The following is a 19,968-nucleotide window of genomic DNA, read 5'->3' as shown; positions in this document are numbered from 1 at the left end:
ATATATATATGTATGTATATATATATATATATGTATGTATGTATATTCAATAATTAAAAATTGTCCAGGCCAGTCATCATCTTTGATTGGCATGACTTGAAATAGGTAATAGGAATATGATTCTATCTTGTCTTTTCTCCTTGGCTTAGAAAGATTTGTTTTATTAGGAGAGTTCGTTGAAAAGTTGCACATCTCCTTTCTATTTGAAGTAATTGAAACCTCAATCATTTGCCTGTTCCTTTAAAAAGAAATACTAAAATACATGAAAAGTAAAAATAATAATAATAAAAAAGATTTATTTTTCTTATTTGTTTAACAAGGGAGACAATCATTGGTAGTTAACAACTACAACATACTTCTGATCTCGACAAATCTTTGGTGGATCGAAAAGATTCTAGATTTTAAGTTAAAAAGGGAAAGTGCCACCAATATGCATGTAGCTAGCTAACCTGTTATACTCAACCCTATTTGTTTGGATTGAGAAAATCCAAAAATATTCTAGGTCATATTGCAGATAACGTAATGGAAATACCCTAATTTTGTATGAAGAAAATACAAAACGATTCAAAGCCCAATAGCACTTTCGTGTTTATGTTTGTTCTTTAAATTTCCAATTTGCTTCCGTTCATTATTATTACTAAAAATTACACAAATATACAATTTATGTTTTCAATATTATAAAAAATCCCAACTCCCTAAATATATTACAAAAATCCCAACATATACACAAAATGCTATGTATATGTCGGCTATATTATGTATATTAATAGGAAAAAGGAGTAAAGTAATTAAAAAAGTGGAACAGAATGTAATTGCTTTCAAAAGAATTGTTATTTATGTTATTTATACTTATTATTATTAACGAGGTCTCCGTTGATTTCTCTTCTTTTGGCACTTAAGTTCGTTAAGACTCATATTTCCCGGCCCACCACAAAGTAAATACTGAAAACAGGCCTACATATGTATGATCAATTTGGAAGTTTCTAAAAACACATTCGTGTTGGACCAAAGGATCAACTTACTTTGTCTACATCTGGCCCAGTTGTTGTTTTTATGGAAGGAAGTGCACAAATACTTGACTTAGACACTCTCTCGAAAAATATTTATTAAAAACTTATTTTATCAAATCAGTCTTATTAATTATGATTTAAGAATATAAATTTATGTATATACACTTTGTTTAGGCGTTTAATAGAATATATGTCTAATGCTAAGAATTTATCACCAACTTAATTAGTAGGTACTACACATCATAGAATAATCTAGAACATTCAAAGTTGTAAGGAATAAAAGAAAGATCGATGTCTAGGATACCTGTTTTAGTAGAATCTAGAATAACTCTAGAAAAGGTAGTTGATCGATGAATAGAAAAGCAGTAAATTTTCTTAGCAAGATTCTTCCACCACCAATAGAGGTCTCCGTTTAAGTTGTGTGTGAGCTCGAGCAAGTGAAAAAACAAGAGTGGAAGTTCAAGTAATACTGGAATTTAGCTGAAGCAAGCTAAGCAACAAACGAGCAAGAAATTAAAGAGAGTTGCTATACATTTCGAGTGTAAGAAATGCAAGACCAAAGTGGATCATTATAATCTCTTTTGTTTATATAGGCCGCACATGCATGTATTGTACGTACGTATCTATCGATCTCGATCGATTGACATGTTATATATAAACTTTAATGGAAGTATTTGCGTCACTTCCGGTTCAAAATTTTTCTTATGGTTTCTATTGTGGTTCATAAAGTGAATATTGAAAAGGAAAATTTTAGCAACAACACGTATATATATATATCTTCAAATAAATAACTTCAAAATACACAGGTGTCAGTAACAGGAACAAGAAGAAGGTTAAAAAAAAAAAAGGTGCAAGCATATGAACAAGTTAGTTATTGGTTAAATAATTTTTAAAATACGTGGGCACAGGTTAAATTTTCACGTTTGTATTACTGGCCATCAATTAAGTCTAGCGAGGGATTGAGTTTCGTCATGAATGCAGGTAAGTATGCAAAAATATGTATTTAGGGAAGAACTTGTTGGGATGTTTTCTGTATGGAGATAGATAACTAGGAAGGTTGAAACTATGGATGAAAATCAGTATCTTAAATTTCATTATTAAAATATTAGATGGCTTTAAATTGCTGTACTGTAACTCTTTAACTAAAATACTGAATATCTAGTTCTAGTGGATCAAATAATTCTTTGTTTCTATAACTAAACAACTAATAACTCTAAAACGCAATATTGAACGGAATTACTATTTGTTACACCTTGAACAAGTAATTGCTAGTTAAGAAACTAAGAGTTCATACCATTTGTAGGTAATGGTCACGCATATGGTGTGTGGACATTTTCGTTATAGTGAAATCGTATCGTGGAAGACAAATTTGAGCTATTTCAGTAAATATATTGGACTGCCATCAATAGTCCTTTTCGAATTCTTATAATTAGAGAATACACAAACAAAATTAAAAAGTTGGACCAAGAAAATTCAAAAGAGAGATAAATGATGAGATATATACGTAGTTAACTATGTTACACCCAACAATATTTAGAGCCCGAATCGAAGGTTCAAAACCATGGCAAACTTTCAATAAAACCCTAAAATACAACTAATTAAAGCCAACTCTTAATCAGTTAGCTCTCACACAGTTAATCTCGATTTAATGTTGATAATCACACACTAATCCATACTCTTATATATTGTCATCAAGGCTTAATTAGTAACGCAGAGGGAGAGCTTTTGGCAAGGCTTCATGATGAGCAGCATTAATCGGAATCGTCTGGAACTTGCTATCACCTGATAAAAATTGCCTCTCTTCATGAATGGTAATCGCTTTAATTATCTGAAGCAGAATGTGTTGTTGCTCTTCTCCATTTGCCCACCCGTGGATTTCTGCTTTTATGAGATGGCGATTTTCGTTTATTAATTTCCAGGCTGGAAAATCTTTTCTAGGCATAACGTAATCATGCTCTTTGAGTTTTAAGCTTGGACAAAAATCTCCTGGTCCGTCACCTAGATAGATCATTCTTTTCTTCCCTTCCTTAGCCAATGAAGCTTGCATTCTTTCTATTACCAGGCCCTGTTAATACACAAAATCATACATTAGAATTTGATAGGAATGATTAATGAAACAAAAGATTGTAATGAAGAACACTATAAATCTAACTCTAGTTTTTTGATTCCGTGTGGACATAATATAAGGAACACGCGAAGCTTTTGTACAAAACGATGAAGACATTAAAACAAAGACAGATTTCATGACGGGTGTTTAAATCAAATCACATTAATTTACATTACGTGTAACTCATGCAATTCATAGATTTTATACAAAGTGCTACAGTAGGAGTAAATTTTGTCCGTGCTTTAGGTACCTTGCACATGTTGGGAGGACAAACGTGGTTGTTGCAGCCATGAGAGCAAGTGTGAAAATCATGATAAGGACGGATTCTGAGTTTTCCTTCTTCATCAACGTAGCTCAGATTTGTGTTGATCTCCGTGAAGCAATCATATAATCCAAGATGATTCAAAATTGTGTCAATGAGGAAGACATTCGCATCGCTCACTATCCTCAAATCACATCTGAAACAATAACACACATAAATTGAGTAAATCTGATTTTACTACACCAAAAACCACAGAAATTATAAAAATAGAAAGTACTCGTATCCTGATACGTACCCTAAAGCATGAGCTGCTTTAACGGCTGAAACAACACCAGGAATTACGGGTACGCGTTTCAGTACTCCTTCAATGTCCTTGACAGTTTTGCCTTGTTCATGATGTTCCTTCATCATCCTATCCTTTATATTTGTTTAAAACAAAGAAGATAGCAGATAGATTAATGTTAAATCAAGTGATTAATTACATACACATCATATAATTTTGTAGGTAAACAAAAACTAACCATAAGAGAGTTCTAGGGCATGGTAGGGAGAAGTTGCTTGAACGAATCCGTAATACCTAATTAATCCACAACCCAATTATCGCTGTCCAAATCAATGATCGTCTTGTCGAAATCAAAAACCACAACAATTCCAGCCATTGCTTTTGGTTGTATCGAATGAAAGAAATCAAAGATATTTTTTTCTTTCTTGAACACAAAGAATTTGTTTGAGTTTAAAGTGAGAACAACACAGAAAATAAAAGGCCTTTATATAGTGGAAAACCTTTGTAGATTTGGGTTAGGAAACGGAAATATTACGCTGTATTTTGGATTCTTTTGAGTTTATGGTAATGAAGTCATTAAAGCACCTTCTAGGGCTGTTTAGCAAATATGAACCGTTGGATTAACTAAACATTGGATACTACTCGGTGATCATACGGCTATAAAATTTTATTGGCCTCTCTAATGCTAAATCGGTAAATGGCATTTGGAGGTTATTTTTTTGTAGGTAAAAAGTTTTCCCAAGTTGAGACGGATTATGCTTAAGATTTGTTACCAAAAAGCAATTACTATTGTATTTTTTTCTTTTTAGGTGTTAATAGGATATATGTCTAATTATAAGAATTTATCACAAACTTAATTAATATGTAATAAGGATTCAAAAATTATAGGGAATAAAAGAAAGATCTCTAGAATACGTGTTCTAGTAAAGTCTAAAAATACTTTAGAAAAGATAGTTCTAGAAATAAGTAGTTGACGAAGATTCTAGAATAGAAAAATCAATATTCTTAGCGTGATTCTTCCATCACCGATAGAGGTTTCCATTTAAGTTGTGTATGAGCTAAAGCATAACCAAATGAAAAAACAAGAGCGAGAGTTCAAACAATTAAAGAATTAAGCTGAAGCAAGCTAAGCAACAAATGAGTAAGAAATAAAAGAGAGTTGCTACATTTCGAGTGAAAGAAATGTAAGACCAAAGTGGATATTTATAATTATATATTTTCAAGTCATGAACAAATGGTTGTTCCCCATAAAAAATATCCAACATCTAATTTAAGAGTGTCAATGGTTTGGTTCGATTAGTTACTTTATATAATCTTTATATACTTATTTTTCGATCACATTATTACAATAAGGTCAACGTTGTTACAGTACGAGCCCTACTAATTGCCTATCTGTGGAACAAGTAAGTAAACGTGGTTCACAGAAGTAACTACTGAACGCAGTGTTTTTACGTGAAAAATACCCGGCTCAAGAAAGGTGTAAAAAACTACGACCTGTACCTCTACAGGATTTAATCCCAACTTCACTATAATACTTGAGCCTCAAGAATCAACAGAATTACAAGACTTCTTGCAAACTAGGAATTAAAACTTCTAACTCCTATCACTACAAAAACACAAATCTTTCCAAGATAAGTGTTCCCAAGTCTTAGAGTTCCCCAACTTGAAGACGCAATTCCTAACTCAGTTTATAGATCCCTGAGACTAGAACAATGACTCATTACAACTCAATGAACCTACCTACTACACACAGTCTACGATTTGCTAAGTAAGAGACCAGGTTATTCTTCAAGTATGTGAACTGATATGCTGATTGTTGATTTTCTTTTCAGTGCTTGAGTGCCCACTTCCTTTTGTTATATTTAAGCCCTCCTCTGATAAAGTCCTTTTTGATGTCTACTTCTCTTTCCAGTAGGACTCTTATCAAGTGACTCTTCTACTTGTTGCTGCTGCCTCTTTCTCTCTTAGATTTAATAGGATTCTTTCTTCTCTTATTACTGGACTCCTTGATCAACCCAACTTCTGCACTATTTTATGGTTCTCTTCATCTTGACTAGGACTCTTTTGCAGGACTTCTCATTCCACTCAACTTCTGATGTGATAGAATTATCCATTTCTGTTTGTACGCAGAGACATCTTATCAATAACTTGTCTGCAACTTAGCTTTGTTCACTTGGATGGACCATCTTTTACAACATGTTTCATTCACATGTCTATCATCAAAACTCCACATGTCTTAACAAATTCTCCTTTTTTGATGATGACAAACATAGCAGTACAACACAGCACAACACCACCTGACATAAACTTACTAAGAAATTTAAGTAAAAGAAGAAGAATGAAACACAGGTTAGTCCAATTGGATTATAAGCATTGCATAGCCTACTCTTTCCCCTTTTGACATCATCGAAAAACTGGCTTAAAAGTGAAAATGTTTAATAATTCATGGCCATTGAGCCTATCACTGAGACAATCAAAATTCAGACTAATATAACATGAATGCAGTATGAGGGAACATGAGCAGAAAACAGTATAACAACCAAGTCCATTTTATTAAGTAGCAGATATGACTATATATACCAAAAGCAACTAAAGAGAAAACAAGTTATCCAGAGAAGCAACAAAAAGAGACATTTTTAAGAGGTCATAAAAGACCAAGTAGAAGAGCTAAGTAGATAAAGAAGAGAGAAGAAGGGAGGTGAGTTTCCTAATGACATCATCATTCTGAACTCTTTTTTTTCCAATAGTGAAGTAAGGGAAGCAATCTGAGCTTGAAGAATCCCCTTTTCTTCTTCATGAGCAGCCTGTACAGCCTCCAAAGCTGCCTGAGCAACTTCCACCTCAGCTTGTTTATCTGCCAGTGCATTTCTCAACCTTTGCATTGGATTATCAACACTCTTTATGGAAACAGGTAGCATCATGTGGTTCACAGACACTGCTCGAATTAATCACCTTCTTTATTCTGAAATCTTTTTTCAAGCAAGAAATAAACAAAGTGTTAGATAGTTCATTCTTGTCCTTGAATGACGTTCCAATAAAAAAGCTGGTCCCGTCATCTTGAAGATTTCCAGATTGTGTCGATTGAGAAGAAATCCACATCGTATTGGTCGCATCAACGGGCGTAGGTGTTTGATCATCATCTGAAATATTCATGTCTAGATCATCCAACCTATCATCAAAGATTTCTTTTTTTTTCTTCCTTTTCTTCTATATTCTGGTTCTCATTCTCTCTCATATTTTCAACTATGTACACCCTTAACACTGGCCTGATTGAATCACTTAGATAAGCACGCAACCGAACCTGATCGGTTATCTTGAAAAGCAGTACCCTCTGATTTTCAAAGGAGCTATGAATGTAGCCGATGACGAATTCTTCCGGTTGATAATTCAGTCTACAAAATTTGATGATTAAGTTCACAAAATCATCATACGAAACATCACTTTGGACTGTCATAGCTATCATCTCTAGTATTTCACCCTCCTTCCAACGCCATACATATCGATTGCTCTTCTTGACCCATTGACCATGACAATCCACCCCTATTGTTATTAATCCCTCCATTAGTGGTACCTAAATAAAGTCATTTGTTAAAAAAAATTGATAGTGATTTCATAGTGCCGTGAATGAATCCCAATAGATGTGTTATCTGTTGCAACAGGTAAGTAATGAGTCTCAATAGATTCTTACCCGTTGAGATTTATTTTACGATTCTGAATATCTGTTGCAACAGATGAAGCGTCTGTTGGAATTAATGTTACAACTAAATCACCTTTGTAGCTAATTCCAGCAGATGAGTGACAGTTGCAACAGATAATTAATCTGTTGCGATAGATGACTTACCTATTGCAACAGGTTATTAATCTGTTGTAACCTATATTGGAATCGTATTCAGGTTCTGTTGCAACAGGTAAATAATCTATTGCAACAGATATGTTAAATGTTGCAACAGATGAGCCATCTGTTTAAACATGAATTCAACATATCATTCTTCTGTTAAAACAGATGTCTCATCTGTCGCAACAGATAATTTATTTGTTTAAATAGCTGGATCTTATGTTGGATTCATGATTGGGTTCTATCCATTTTTGGAAAACAACAACACAATGGCAGTTACCCAGATTACAAATTCAACTAAAAATCATTATTTGAATTACCAACTTCTCCTATGAAGTAATGCTAAAGTGGAAAGTGATGTTAGAAACAAAATTTGACCTAAGAAATTGGTCAAATAGCAACAGTAGCGATAGTAACAACAACAACAAATGGTCAACAAGAACAAGATGAAGATGATAATAAAGTAGAAGATGATGATAATGAAGCAGAAGATGATGAATGAAGCAGCAGCAACAATGAACAACAAAAATTGCTAAGAGAGAGAAAACAACAATGGGTGAGAAGAAAGAGAAAGACGTCTTTTTTTTCCCTCCGTTTTCTGTTATATAGGCTAACATTTGGATCAAAGTGTAAATTTAAAAACTTGTGGGTTATTTTTCAAACTTTTCCAACTTTCTTAATCCATAATAAAGTAATTGTCACCACCACTTAATAATTAAGACTTTTGTCACCTATACTCATTTTAAAACTCTTTTGTCACCTGTGGCTCAAACGCCCAAGAAACTTACTAGAAGAAGTAATACTATTTACTGGTCTTCTGAAAGGAAAAGGATATCTTCTGACTTTAAATTAAAAACGTTCCTTTTAAGATTAAAAATATTTTGAAAAATTGAAAAGGCCTAAAACGTTTTGGACAACTAAAAGGGTAAAAACGTTTGCCTCGTCTTTTCCTCTCTTTAAGTGAAAAAAAGTATAAATAGGGGTTTTGCTCAGAAGATTATCATGAGTTTTCCTTATCATTCTCTTTGAATCCAAATTAAAAAGCACTTTCCCACACAAGTTTGATTGCAAAAGTTAGTCAGGATATAGTAGAAGACTGTAGCCCTGGAGGTCAAAGTAGTGAACGAATTGCGTGAAAGCTTCAACAGGTAAGTAGCTTTTCAATTTCGTTTGACGATTTATGCTATCTAGATTATATGTAAGTCATATTGATCCTGCAGAATTGTTGTTTCCGCTGTGCATGTTCTAACACTTATTTCTAGAACTACCTTTTCTAGAGTATTATTGGACTTTACTAGAACACTTGTATCTATTTTTTTTATTTACTGCCACTTTTGAATATTTTAGATTCTTCTTTGAAGTATACTACATATTAATTAAGTTGGTGAAAAATTCTTAACATTAGACATACTAGTATTAGTACCCGCGTAATGCGCGATCGATATTAAATGAAATTAATTATAGAAATTATTATCTTATTGATTTTATATAATAAAAAATTTATTCAAAATCGTTCAAATATTTGAAATTAATAAATTTATGCAATGCAAAAAATAACTATTAAAATATTAAGCTTAATATCATTAACTACATAAAATTAAACATTTCTTTTGAAAGTTAGTATCCGCATGTAAATAATATTATATTGTAATATAATTATTTGATAATATTAGATAATATTGTGATTTATATTGATTTATTTTGTGAAAAAAATATATATAATTACAAAAGAAAATGCATATATAACATAATTATTAGTATTAGTTAAGTGACTTAGTTCTAAATTTGGTTAGAAAAATAAAGAACTAATGAAAGATATGTTTTAGAGTTATGCACATGAGGCTTCTCTGTAAAATCTTATCTTGAAATTTAAGTTCTTTTATATTAAATATTTTAATTTGCACCCTCTATCAAAAGGAAGAAAGGAGTTTCCCCTTCTTTTTTCATTCTTAATACATTTTTCTTTTAAAATAAATTTTGTATTCCTTTGCACGATCTTGAGCAAAGTCTCAATAATAGTCATTTTTCCCTCTCCTAACTTGTTTGCACGATTTTACAATGTTTACTTATTCTCTTATGATAATGGACCAATAAATATTAATGAATCTTATTGTATATTATTTTTTCGAATAAATGGTTTAGTCCTTCATAGGTTTGAATATTCACTCTTCAACTCTATTTTCGATCAACCCTATCATACTTTCTCAATTTACTCAATTTGAATGAAATTATAAATATTAATCACTAACGAAATTGAATTTCCTTCCATCTTAGAACGTTCAACTAATACTTAACCCCTCATGTCCATCAGTACAATAAGATATTAATCTTATTCATCTTTATCCTTTATATTATACAAAGTAGATCAAATTAATTATTGCTCCAAAAGATCTACAATATTCTAAATTGGAGTTACAATATAAATATAAACATGATTGAACTCATTGCTTGTTTATATCAACTAAAACCAAAAAAATAAGAAAGTTCAATATACATAAGTATTTGATTTATTGAATTTGAGCATTGTCCATTGAGCATTAGCCGCAAGATACTCACCCAAATTTTGATCTTCGATATATAGCTTTTGAGATAGTAATCCTAGTGTCGGGTAAATTTCATAGATAGTTATACAACTATCATTTTTTTACTAAGGTAACTTAACTATCATTCCTTATACGATATTAAAAAACTTTTAATATACTATTAAAATCACACAATTTAATTTACAAATTAATTGTTAATCATAACATATAGAAAAATAGTATAGACAAATTAAGTGTTAATCCTAATATATAGAAATATAATGGGTTAGTAATTTAGTATAATAGTTTATTAATTTTTGAAATCATGTTATTATCTCACTAAAATATAAAGCAACAATATTTGCAATGCAAGAAAATCAACTATCTAATATCAATATTAGTTTCTTCATATTTAATGTATAACTTGTAAATTTTTATGCTATTGCTAAAATTTTCATTGCACATTTTGACTAAAATAAATTTTTATAAGTTTTTAAAAATGTATGACATATTAAAAGATTACTAACTTAAATTTTCAAAGAGTACAAATTATATATTTTTTTTTTATAAAACATAAAGTACATGAATACTGGCTCATAAAATTTTCACCAAACATATAAAAAATAAAATGAATATGTAACATAACTTGTATATTTAGTTGACTTGATAAATAAAAAAAAATCTATTCTAAAACAATACTCACAGTAAATTGAGATTCTAGCGATTATCATGACAAGATAAGTTGTGGCAAAAATCACTTGTAAAATTCATCCTCTCCAACATGTTATAGCAGAAGTTAATTAGCTTTTCCTAAGTGTAGCCTTTTGATATAGTGGTAAATTGTTATGACATTAGAACATCTAGATTAATTTCAGTTGGTACAATATTCTTTTCCATATATATGTATATAATTGCTAATTGAGTATTTATTTTCTATTTATATTTCTCAATCAATTTTGTCATGCTTCCTTAATTGACTTACATCGAATGAAACCATAAATACTTTTTATCATATAAATATTTATTTTATGGTAATACTTCAATTGCATATATTCTAATTTATTAGTAACTCACACCTACATTTCATCATATAAAGATTATTATAATTTTTTATTGATATTTTTATTATTAAGAAAAAATTATTCCTAATTTATTTTATTGATCTGCACGTTTAAATTTTTATATAAGATAATTCACTATTATCTATCTAATTCTTTTTGAATTTGTCATTTGCACAATAAATATGTTAAATTTGGCCATGCATGTGTACAAAACTTGTCCTTTAGGGTTCAGGCTCCCTTTAATTGCATGTATGTGTAAATTGGTCAATTCATCAAATTACTACTTGACATAAATGTTTATGAAACACAAATCAAAACTAATTTTAATTTTATTATGTATGGAATGGAATATCAACAGTTTGTCCATCCAGGACAATCACAGTATGACTTATATGTGATGCAAAGTAAGCATCGATCCAAGACTATTTGGAGAGGCACATTAAAGGGAGAAAAGGTGTGTTTGGCGAACCATCTTTATGCTAATATTTGGGTCCTTTTTGCTTTGAAAAATGCAATGAGTGATGTATTGTATTTAATATCAAGGATAAAATAGGTAAAAATGGATAAATTATCCATTGATTTTATAAATTGGACAAGTGTTGTTGGACATGTCAAAATAGAAAAGTGGACAAATAAAAATGGACGCAGGAAGTACATTTTTTCAGTCAAAGAATAAGGTAAGTGATTTTGTTTACCTTAGAAGGTAAAATCGTGATTTACTAATCCAACGGCTCATATTTACTAATCTGCAAAAAGGTTGCTTTAATGACTTAATTACCATAAACTCAAAAGAATACTCAATACAGCATAATATTTCTGTTTACTAACTCAAACCTACAAAGCTTTCCACTATATAAAGGCCTTTTTTTCTCAGTGTTCGCTCTTCAAACTCAAACAATTCTTGTGTTGAGAAAAAAAAATTGTTTGAATTCTTTCATTCGATTCAACAAAAAGCAATGGCTGGAATTGTTGTGGTTTTCGATTTCGACAAGACGATCATTGATTTGGACAGCGATAATTGGGTAGTAGTGGATGAATTAGGTGCCACGGATTTGTTCAATCAACTTCTCCCTACCATGCCATGGAACTCTCTTATGGTTAGTTTTCGCTTATCTACTTAATTATAGTGTGTACCTAATTAATTAATCACTTGATTTAACATTAATCTAACTGTTATCTTCTTTGTTTTAAACAAATATACAGGATAGGATGATGAAGGAACTTCATGAACAAGGCAAAACCGTCAAGGACATTGAAGGAGTACTGAAACACGTACCTGTAATTCCCGGTGTTGTTTCAGTCGTTAAAGCAGCTCATGCTTTAGGGTACGTGTCAGGATACGAGTATTTTCTATTTTTATAATTTCTGTGGTTTTTGGTGCAGTAAAATCAGATTTACTCAATTTATGTGTGTTATTGTTTCAGATGTGATTTGAGGATAGTAAGCGATGCGAATGTCTTCTTCATTGACACGATTTTGAATCATCTTGGAATACATGATTGCTTCACGGAGATCAACACAAATCCGAGCTACGTTGATGAAGAAGGAAAACTCAGAATCCTTCCTTACCATGATTTTCACACTTGCTCTCATGGCTGCAACAACCATGTTTGCCCTCCCAACATGTGCAAGGTACCTAAAGCCTTCACGTGTTCCTTATTTTATGCCCCCATAGAATCAAAAAGACTAGAGTGTTCTTCATTACAATCTTTTGTTTCATTAATCATTCCTATCAAATTCTAATGTATGATTTTGTGTATTAACAGGGCCTGGTAATAGAAAGAATGCAAGAAGCTTCATTGGCTAAGGAAGGGAAGAAAAGAATGATCTATCTCGGTGACGGACCAGGAGATTTTTGTCCAAGCTTGAAGCTCAAAGAGCATGATTACGTTATGCCTAGAAAAGATTTTCCAGCCTGGAAATTAATAAACGAAAACCGCCATCTCATAAAAGCAGAAATCCACGGGTGGGCAAATGGAGAAGAGCAACAACACATTCTGCTTCAGATAATTAAAGCGATTACTATTCATGAAGAGAGGCAATTTTTATCAGTTGACAGCAAGTTCCAGACGATTCCGATTAATGCAGCTCATCATGAAGCCTTGCCAAAAGCTCTCCCTGTGCGTTACTAATTAAGCCTTGATGACAATATATAAGAGTATGGATGATCAACTGTGTGAGAGCTAGCGAACTGATTAAGAGTTGCTTTAATTACTTGTATTTTAAGGCTTTATTGAAAGTTTGCCCTGGTTTTTGAGCCTTTGATTCAGGCTCTAAATATTTTTGGATGCAACATTGTTGAATATATATATATATATATATCATTTATCTCTCTTTTGAATTTTCTTGGATCAACTTTTTAATTTTGTCTGTATAATATTTAGCATTCTAAGTTTGTTTCTCCCTACATCTCACTAAAACACCAATACTAAGATTGGCTTGAACAAGATGATATCTCACTGAAATAGCTCAAATTTGTCTTCCACGATGCCATTCACTATTTTGAACATGTCCACACACCATATGTGTGGCGATTACTTACAAATTAATGAACTCTTATATATTCTTAAGTAGCGATTACTTTTTTCAAGATGTAACAAATAGCAATTCCGTTCAATGTTTCGTTTGTTAGTGCTAGACATTTTCTAGAATAATTAGTTGTTTAGTTATAGAAACAAACAAATATTTGATTCACTAGATATTCTGCTTTTTAGTTAGTTGTCCTAAGAGTTATAGTAAAACAATTTAAAGCCATCTAATATTTTAATTAATGAAATTTAAGATACTGATTTTCATCCATATTTTCAACCTTCCCACTTATCTCTATACAAAACATCCCCACAAGTTCTTCCTACTTAGCTTACCTGCATTGGAAAAACTCAATCCCTCACTATTGGCAAAAGAAGAATTGATGGTCAGTAATACAAACGTGAAAAATTTGGCGTGCCTTATTTGGGCACTATCAGTATCAGTAACATGTGCCCACGTATTTTAAAAACTAATTTCGAATATGTGCGTTAATATTATTAACACGAATATATAAATGTTTTAAAATTCAAACTTATTCTTTTGATGGTTAGCTATTACATTATTAGTCAAACGATGCAAAAAGATTCGTTCTATTTTTGAACTTCTTGAAGGAAGGATGAAGATATGGTACTAACGGTGAAATTGCACAAATTTGTCTAATAAAGGTAATTTAACCATATCACCTTTAAATATATTTAATTTAATACTCTATATTTCTTTAGAAAATAAATTTGAGAATGAATTAGTATTTAATAGCGAGAGTAAAATGAGCAAAAATTGACAAATTATCTATTTATTTTTTACGCTGAACAAGTATTGTTGGACATTTAATTTTAATATAGTAGAAAAATACTATTGAATGGAGGAAGTAATACTTTACGAAAGTGTCATAACTCATTTAAAGAGTATCCGACATATAAAGAAATCAAGAGCAAGTCAGTCAGCTAATATTATTTTTCTAACTAAATTAATTCCTATACCACCTGGTATATTGAAAACTTCAGTGAACTGTAAAGTCTTCATATTTTTGGCAAAAGTCATTTGATATGATTTCTTCAATTCCTCTTTGGTTAGACATTTGAACTTTTCCTGCAAAGTGTTAGAACAATAATGATAATTGTACAAGAAATTCAAAATAAAACTTGCTTGGCTTAGAGGCACGATAAATTCTTGAAGATAGTTGGAGTCTCTCCCACGAGCAAACGGAAGAACTAGTGACAACTCTATTTTCGTGATTCAACTAAGTCACAAAATAAGTAGCATTCAAGAATGTTGCTCTTCTATTCTTGAATTGGTGATTTCACCATTTGATCAATGTCTCTCAAATGTTTTTCAAGGGGTAAGTAGTTTTGAGTGCTTGTCTTTTCAAAAAAGAAATACTATTTATAGGGTAAAATTTTCATGCAAGTGAAAAGTATTAATTAAGCAATCGTTAATAGGTTTATGAACAAAAATTTTCTTTCTTTCAAGTTTCAAGAACCTAAAACGTAAATGAATTTACAATTGTTAATGCATTTGTAACTCAAGATGCATTTGTTTCAATTGTAATTTCACATTCATTTTCTTTGTAACTCAAAATGCATTTGCTCAATATTAATTGAAACATAAAAAACTTTTAACCGATGCACTTGTTCCAAAAAAGTGTTTGAAACATAAACTTCAGTAATAACACAAAGAACTCAAGGTAAATTGTGCACATGCAATATGATATTGTCAATTATTTAATACACCATTTGACCATGAGAACCATAACTAATGTAAGTGCAAGCATTGCAACACCACAATGCATGAATTGTTCAGATTGTTGTGTAACGATAGAACAACATCCATAACTCTAGGTACCATTAGCTCAAAACAAGAGAAATACTAATTAACAAAACTTTAACTACTCACCTTAATATATTGCCCGACCAAGTAAATGGTAAGAAAATTGATTATTAAATATCGCTTGATAAAGATAGGTGTCAAAGAAAGAGGAATACTTATTGAGGAAAACTTAATTACTCACTTTAAACAAGTTGCCGACCAAGTAAGGAAGTTGACCCCATTGAGCTGAATTTGCTATTGGTTCTTCTTTATTTCTTTCTTGAAAAAAATTCAAATCTAGCTTCTGCCTATGTAGCTCTTTTTATAATTCACCATTCAAGTTAGTTATCCAATCTCTTAAGTAAAGCCCAAAAATGAGACAAAAAACACAATAGAAGCATTCAACAAACACAAAATAACTATGAATAAGGCAAACAAAGAGAGGTTGAAACTGTTAGTGTGTGTGCCCTACTAATTTTAATATTTTATCCTACTGGTTACCTATCTGTGGAATAAGTAAGTAAACGTGGTTCACAGAAGTAAAATTTGAACACAGTGTTTTTACGTGGAAAACACCCGGCTCAAGAAAGGTGTAAAAAGTCATGACCTGTACCTCTACAGGATTTAACCCCAACTTCACAATAACTCTTGAACCTCAACAATCAACCATATTACAAGACTTCTTGTAAGTCTAAGAATTAAAACTTTTAACTCCTATACTACAAAAACACAAATCTTTCCAAGATAAGTGTTCCCAAGTCTTCGAGTTTCCTAACTTGAAGACACAACTCCTAACTCAGTATATAGATCACTTAGTCTAGAACAATGACTCATTACAACTCAAAGAACCTACCTACTACAAACGGTATGAGACTTTCTAAGTAAAGGACCGGGTTCTTCTCCAAGTAAGTGAACTATTTTGCTAATTGTTGATTATCTTATCAGTGCGTAAGTCAAACACTTGAAAGTCATTTGATCTATTTAAGCTTACATCAGATGGAGTCCTTTAGTCTATGTAATCTTCTATTGTCCGTAGGACTCCCATGTAGTTTCACTCTTTTGTTGTTGCCACCTCTCACTCTCCTAGATTGAGTAGAACTTTTCTCATTTATCTTGTAGAACTCCTAAATCAACTAGACTACTGACAACTGCAATTTTCTTCTCCTTTGCATCTGCTTTCACTGATGTGATAAGCTTGAGTGCATGATATTTATCCACTCCTGTTTTTGTGTAATATCATCTTATCAATAATCTTGCCTACAGCTATGCTTTGGGCACTTGGAATGGACCAGTTTTCACAACATATTTTATTTACATGTCTATCGTCAAAACTCCACATGTCCTAACAAATTCTTCCTTTTTGATGATGACAAACTCAGCAGCTCAGCATCATTTTGCAATTCCTGACATACTTAGTAAAGAGTTCAAAATAGAATATCATAGAAATGAAACAGGTTAATCAATTGGGTTATAAGCACTGTATAAGCTATTCTTCCCTCTTTTGACATCATCGAAAAGATGGACCAATAAGTGAAAATATTTTAATAATTCATGGCCACTGGGGCTATCACTAAAACTAGCAAGACTTAGAGCAAAAAAAAATCAACAATGCATTAAGAACACAAAAACAGAACACATAAAGCAAAAGTTCATTGCATTCATAGAACAGGATACAATTACCATAACCCATTAATAATAATAAAAGAGAAATAACTTGGACCAAAAACAGTAAGGAAAAATGCCTAAGACGTGAAGATGGGCTTAAGTGGAGGAGGAAAATGGGATAAGGGAGGTCAGCTTCCTAATGATATCAGCATTGTCAGCTCTTTCTTTTTCCAAGTACCTTAATTGAATAATCTGGGACTAGGGGTGAGTTTTCATAGGGTCAACTACAACTTTACTTGAGTCTTTTGGCAATTGCATGATAAGACGGTATTGCGTTCCTCCTGACTAGAGTCGTCGATCGATAACTCTGAGTTGAACCGATTCTTACTACCTCATATGTTAGACTAATACCTTAATTGATTAATCTAGGACTAGTGTACTAATACCCTAATTGAATAATTTAGGACTAGGGGTGAGTTCTCATAGGGTCAACTACAACTTCAATTGAGTCTTTTGTCAATTGCATGATGAGACGGTACTTCGTTCCTCCCGACAAGAGTCGTCGATCGATCACTCTGAGCCGAACTGATTCTTACTACCTCATATGTTCAACTAATACCTTAATTGATTAATCTAGGACTAGGGGTGAGTTCTCATAATGTCAACTACAATAGATGGCAACGCCTATTTGATAATTTACAACAGATGGGTAATCTATTACAATAGATGACTTAATCTGTTTGATAGTTTACAATAGATTCATGATCTATCGCAACAAATGACGTAATCTGTTTGATAGTTTACAACAAATGTATAATAAGTTGCAACAGATAACATAATCTATTTGATTTGATCCAACAAAAAATACATCTATTGCAACAGGTTGAACATTTTCTTATATATAATTTAATTGAGTTCATACGTTAGACTAATACCTTAATCGAATGTGAGTTCTCATAGGTTCAACTACAACTTCAATTGAGTCTGTTGGCAATTACATGATGAGACGGTACTACATTCCTCCCGACCAGAGTCATCGATCGATAAATCTGAGCCGAACCGATTCTTACCACCTCATATGTTAGACTAATACCTTAATGAATTAATCTAGGACTAGGGTACTAATACCTTGATTGAATAATCTGAGACTAGGGGTGAGTTCTCATAGGGTAAACTATCGATTAATCTAGGACTAGAGGTGAGTTCTCATATGGTCATCCACAATGCAGTGCCTCTTTGATAATTTACAATATATGGGTAATCTATTACGACATATGACAATTCATTTGATAATTTACAATAGATGGGTAATCTGTCGTAACAGATGACTAAATCTGTTTGATAATTTACATCAGATTCGTAATCTGTTATTACCTAATCTGGTTGATAATTTACAACAGATGAGAAATCTGATGCAACATGTTGAACATTTATTTTTTACAATTTCAATTGAGTTCATATGTTAGACTAATAGTACCTAAATTGATTAATCTAGGACCAGAGGTGAGTTTTCATAGGGTCACCTCCTAGAGTACTCGATCAACTACAACTTCAATTGTTTTTATACAATTTCAATTGAATTACCCTTTTGGCAATTGCATGATGAGAGGGTTAAAAATTATACATATATTTTATGATTTTAAAAATAATTAAGATCAATTCGGATCAAATTAACATTTTCAAAACTACTTGTCATTCTTTTCCAAAATACAAATCAACCCATACAAAATGTTTCATCATTTCAAATCTTGAGGTTTCGCTCTTTCTCTCTCATTCACACTCAACAATACAGTACAAACAACAACTACTCAACAAATTTGCTCAACCCTCCACAACAGATCATTATTCTTCTCATTTTCGACCACATAGGTGTTATTTTTTACTTCATTCTTGTTTGTATCAGTCATTTTCTTTGTCTTCGTAGGAAACATAGTTTGAGATGAGCTCTATATTTGTTATTTTTTTTCTAAAAAATTAGAAAGTTCAAGTTAATGATGAAAAATAAAACTTTTAATTGTATTATCTTCGAGAATGGGTTTACAATTTTGAGTTTTGATGGTAAAATCATAGGAAAAACTTGAGAAATCCCTAGTTTCCATCACAGTGTTCCGTTGACTATCGTGGTATTGTTGGATGGTGTTGGTGATGGTAGTGGTAGTGGTATTTGTGGTCTTCGTGGTGGCACTGGTGGTGGCATTGGTTGGTGGTGTTTGTGGTGGCTGTCGGTGGTGTCGGTATTCGTGGTGTTTTTTTATTTGTTGGCATTGGTTGGTGGTGTTTGTGGTGGTAGTTGTTGGTGTGTCGGTATTCATGGTGTTTGTAATATATTTTTTAAAATCTAACTCCATACAGCAATTGTAATGTAATTTTTGTTTTTCTTTGTCTGTAGGTAAAACATGTCTCCCAAAAGAAAAGAAAGTGAATGTGGATCAACTTCTGACCACTAGAAAAGGCTACAGTACAGAGGGATTCGGAGGAGCTTCCTGAACAATCTCAGTCAGGAAAAAGTGAAGCTGAGGAGAGATGTGAAAAAAATGTTGAGGGAGGTGGACAAAGGTCCGTGGATGGTGATGAAGAAAATAAAAGTGAGAAAGAGGAGGAACTGAAGAGTGAGAAAGTGAAAGAGGATGATCATCAACATGATGATAATGGATCAGCGATGGGGCGTGAGTTAATATCGACATCCCAGCATGATCCTGTCAAAACTTTTAGTATTGCCAGGTTTCATGTTGCGATGCCGATAAATGACCCAGAAGGAAAACACCTAACTGGTCAAATTATACTTAAATGTCAGATGAGGAAAATTTTTGAACATTTTATGAAAATTATGAAGAACGAAAACATAGGCGGACTCTTTAAGAAGAGCTTCTTTGAATGCTTTCTTGAGCTGCCTGAGGACCTCTCTGCCCATATTTGTTTCCCTATGACAATAGTATATGTTCTTCTCA

The 19,968-nt window shown here is 32.1% G+C and overlaps 2 protein-coding genes across 2 annotated transcripts; one reads left to right on the top strand and one right to left on the bottom strand.

Annotated features, from left to right (window-relative positions):
- Positions 1–2,482: 2,482 nt before the first annotated feature.
- LOC107865799 (inorganic pyrophosphatase 1-like) lies at positions 2,483–4,093 on the bottom strand. The gene is made up of 4 exons (XM_016711986.2): positions 3,901–4,093; positions 3,675–3,796; positions 3,368–3,575; positions 2,483–3,075 (listed from the first exon to the last, which is right to left on the bottom strand). The coding sequence occupies exons 1-4, from the start codon at positions 3,901–3,903 to the stop codon at positions 2,713–2,715; spliced, it is 696 nt and encodes a 231-aa protein (XP_016567472.2). The 5' UTR covers positions 3,904–4,093; the 3' UTR covers positions 2,483–2,712.
- Positions 4,094–11,947: 7,854 nt separating this feature from the next.
- On the top strand, positions 11,948–13,212 carry LOC124890864 (inorganic pyrophosphatase 1-like). The gene is made up of 4 exons (XM_047402698.1): positions 11,948–12,177; positions 12,284–12,405; positions 12,505–12,712; positions 12,847–13,212. The coding sequence occupies exons 1-4, from the start codon at positions 12,037–12,039 to the stop codon at positions 13,210–13,212; spliced, it is 837 nt and encodes a 278-aa protein (XP_047258654.1). The 5' UTR covers positions 11,948–12,036.
- Positions 13,213–19,968: the final 6,756 nt, after the last annotated feature.

Source organism: Capsicum annuum, unplaced genomic scaffold (genome assembly GCF_002878395.1).
Source record: "Capsicum annuum cultivar UCD-10X-F1 unplaced genomic scaffold, UCD10Xv1.1 ctg2619, whole genome shotgun sequence".
Taxonomy (NCBI): Eukaryota; Viridiplantae; Streptophyta; class Magnoliopsida; order Solanales; family Solanaceae; genus Capsicum; species Capsicum annuum.
Note: the sequence above shows the minus strand (reverse complement) of the source record. Positions and strands in the feature narration are given on the sequence as shown.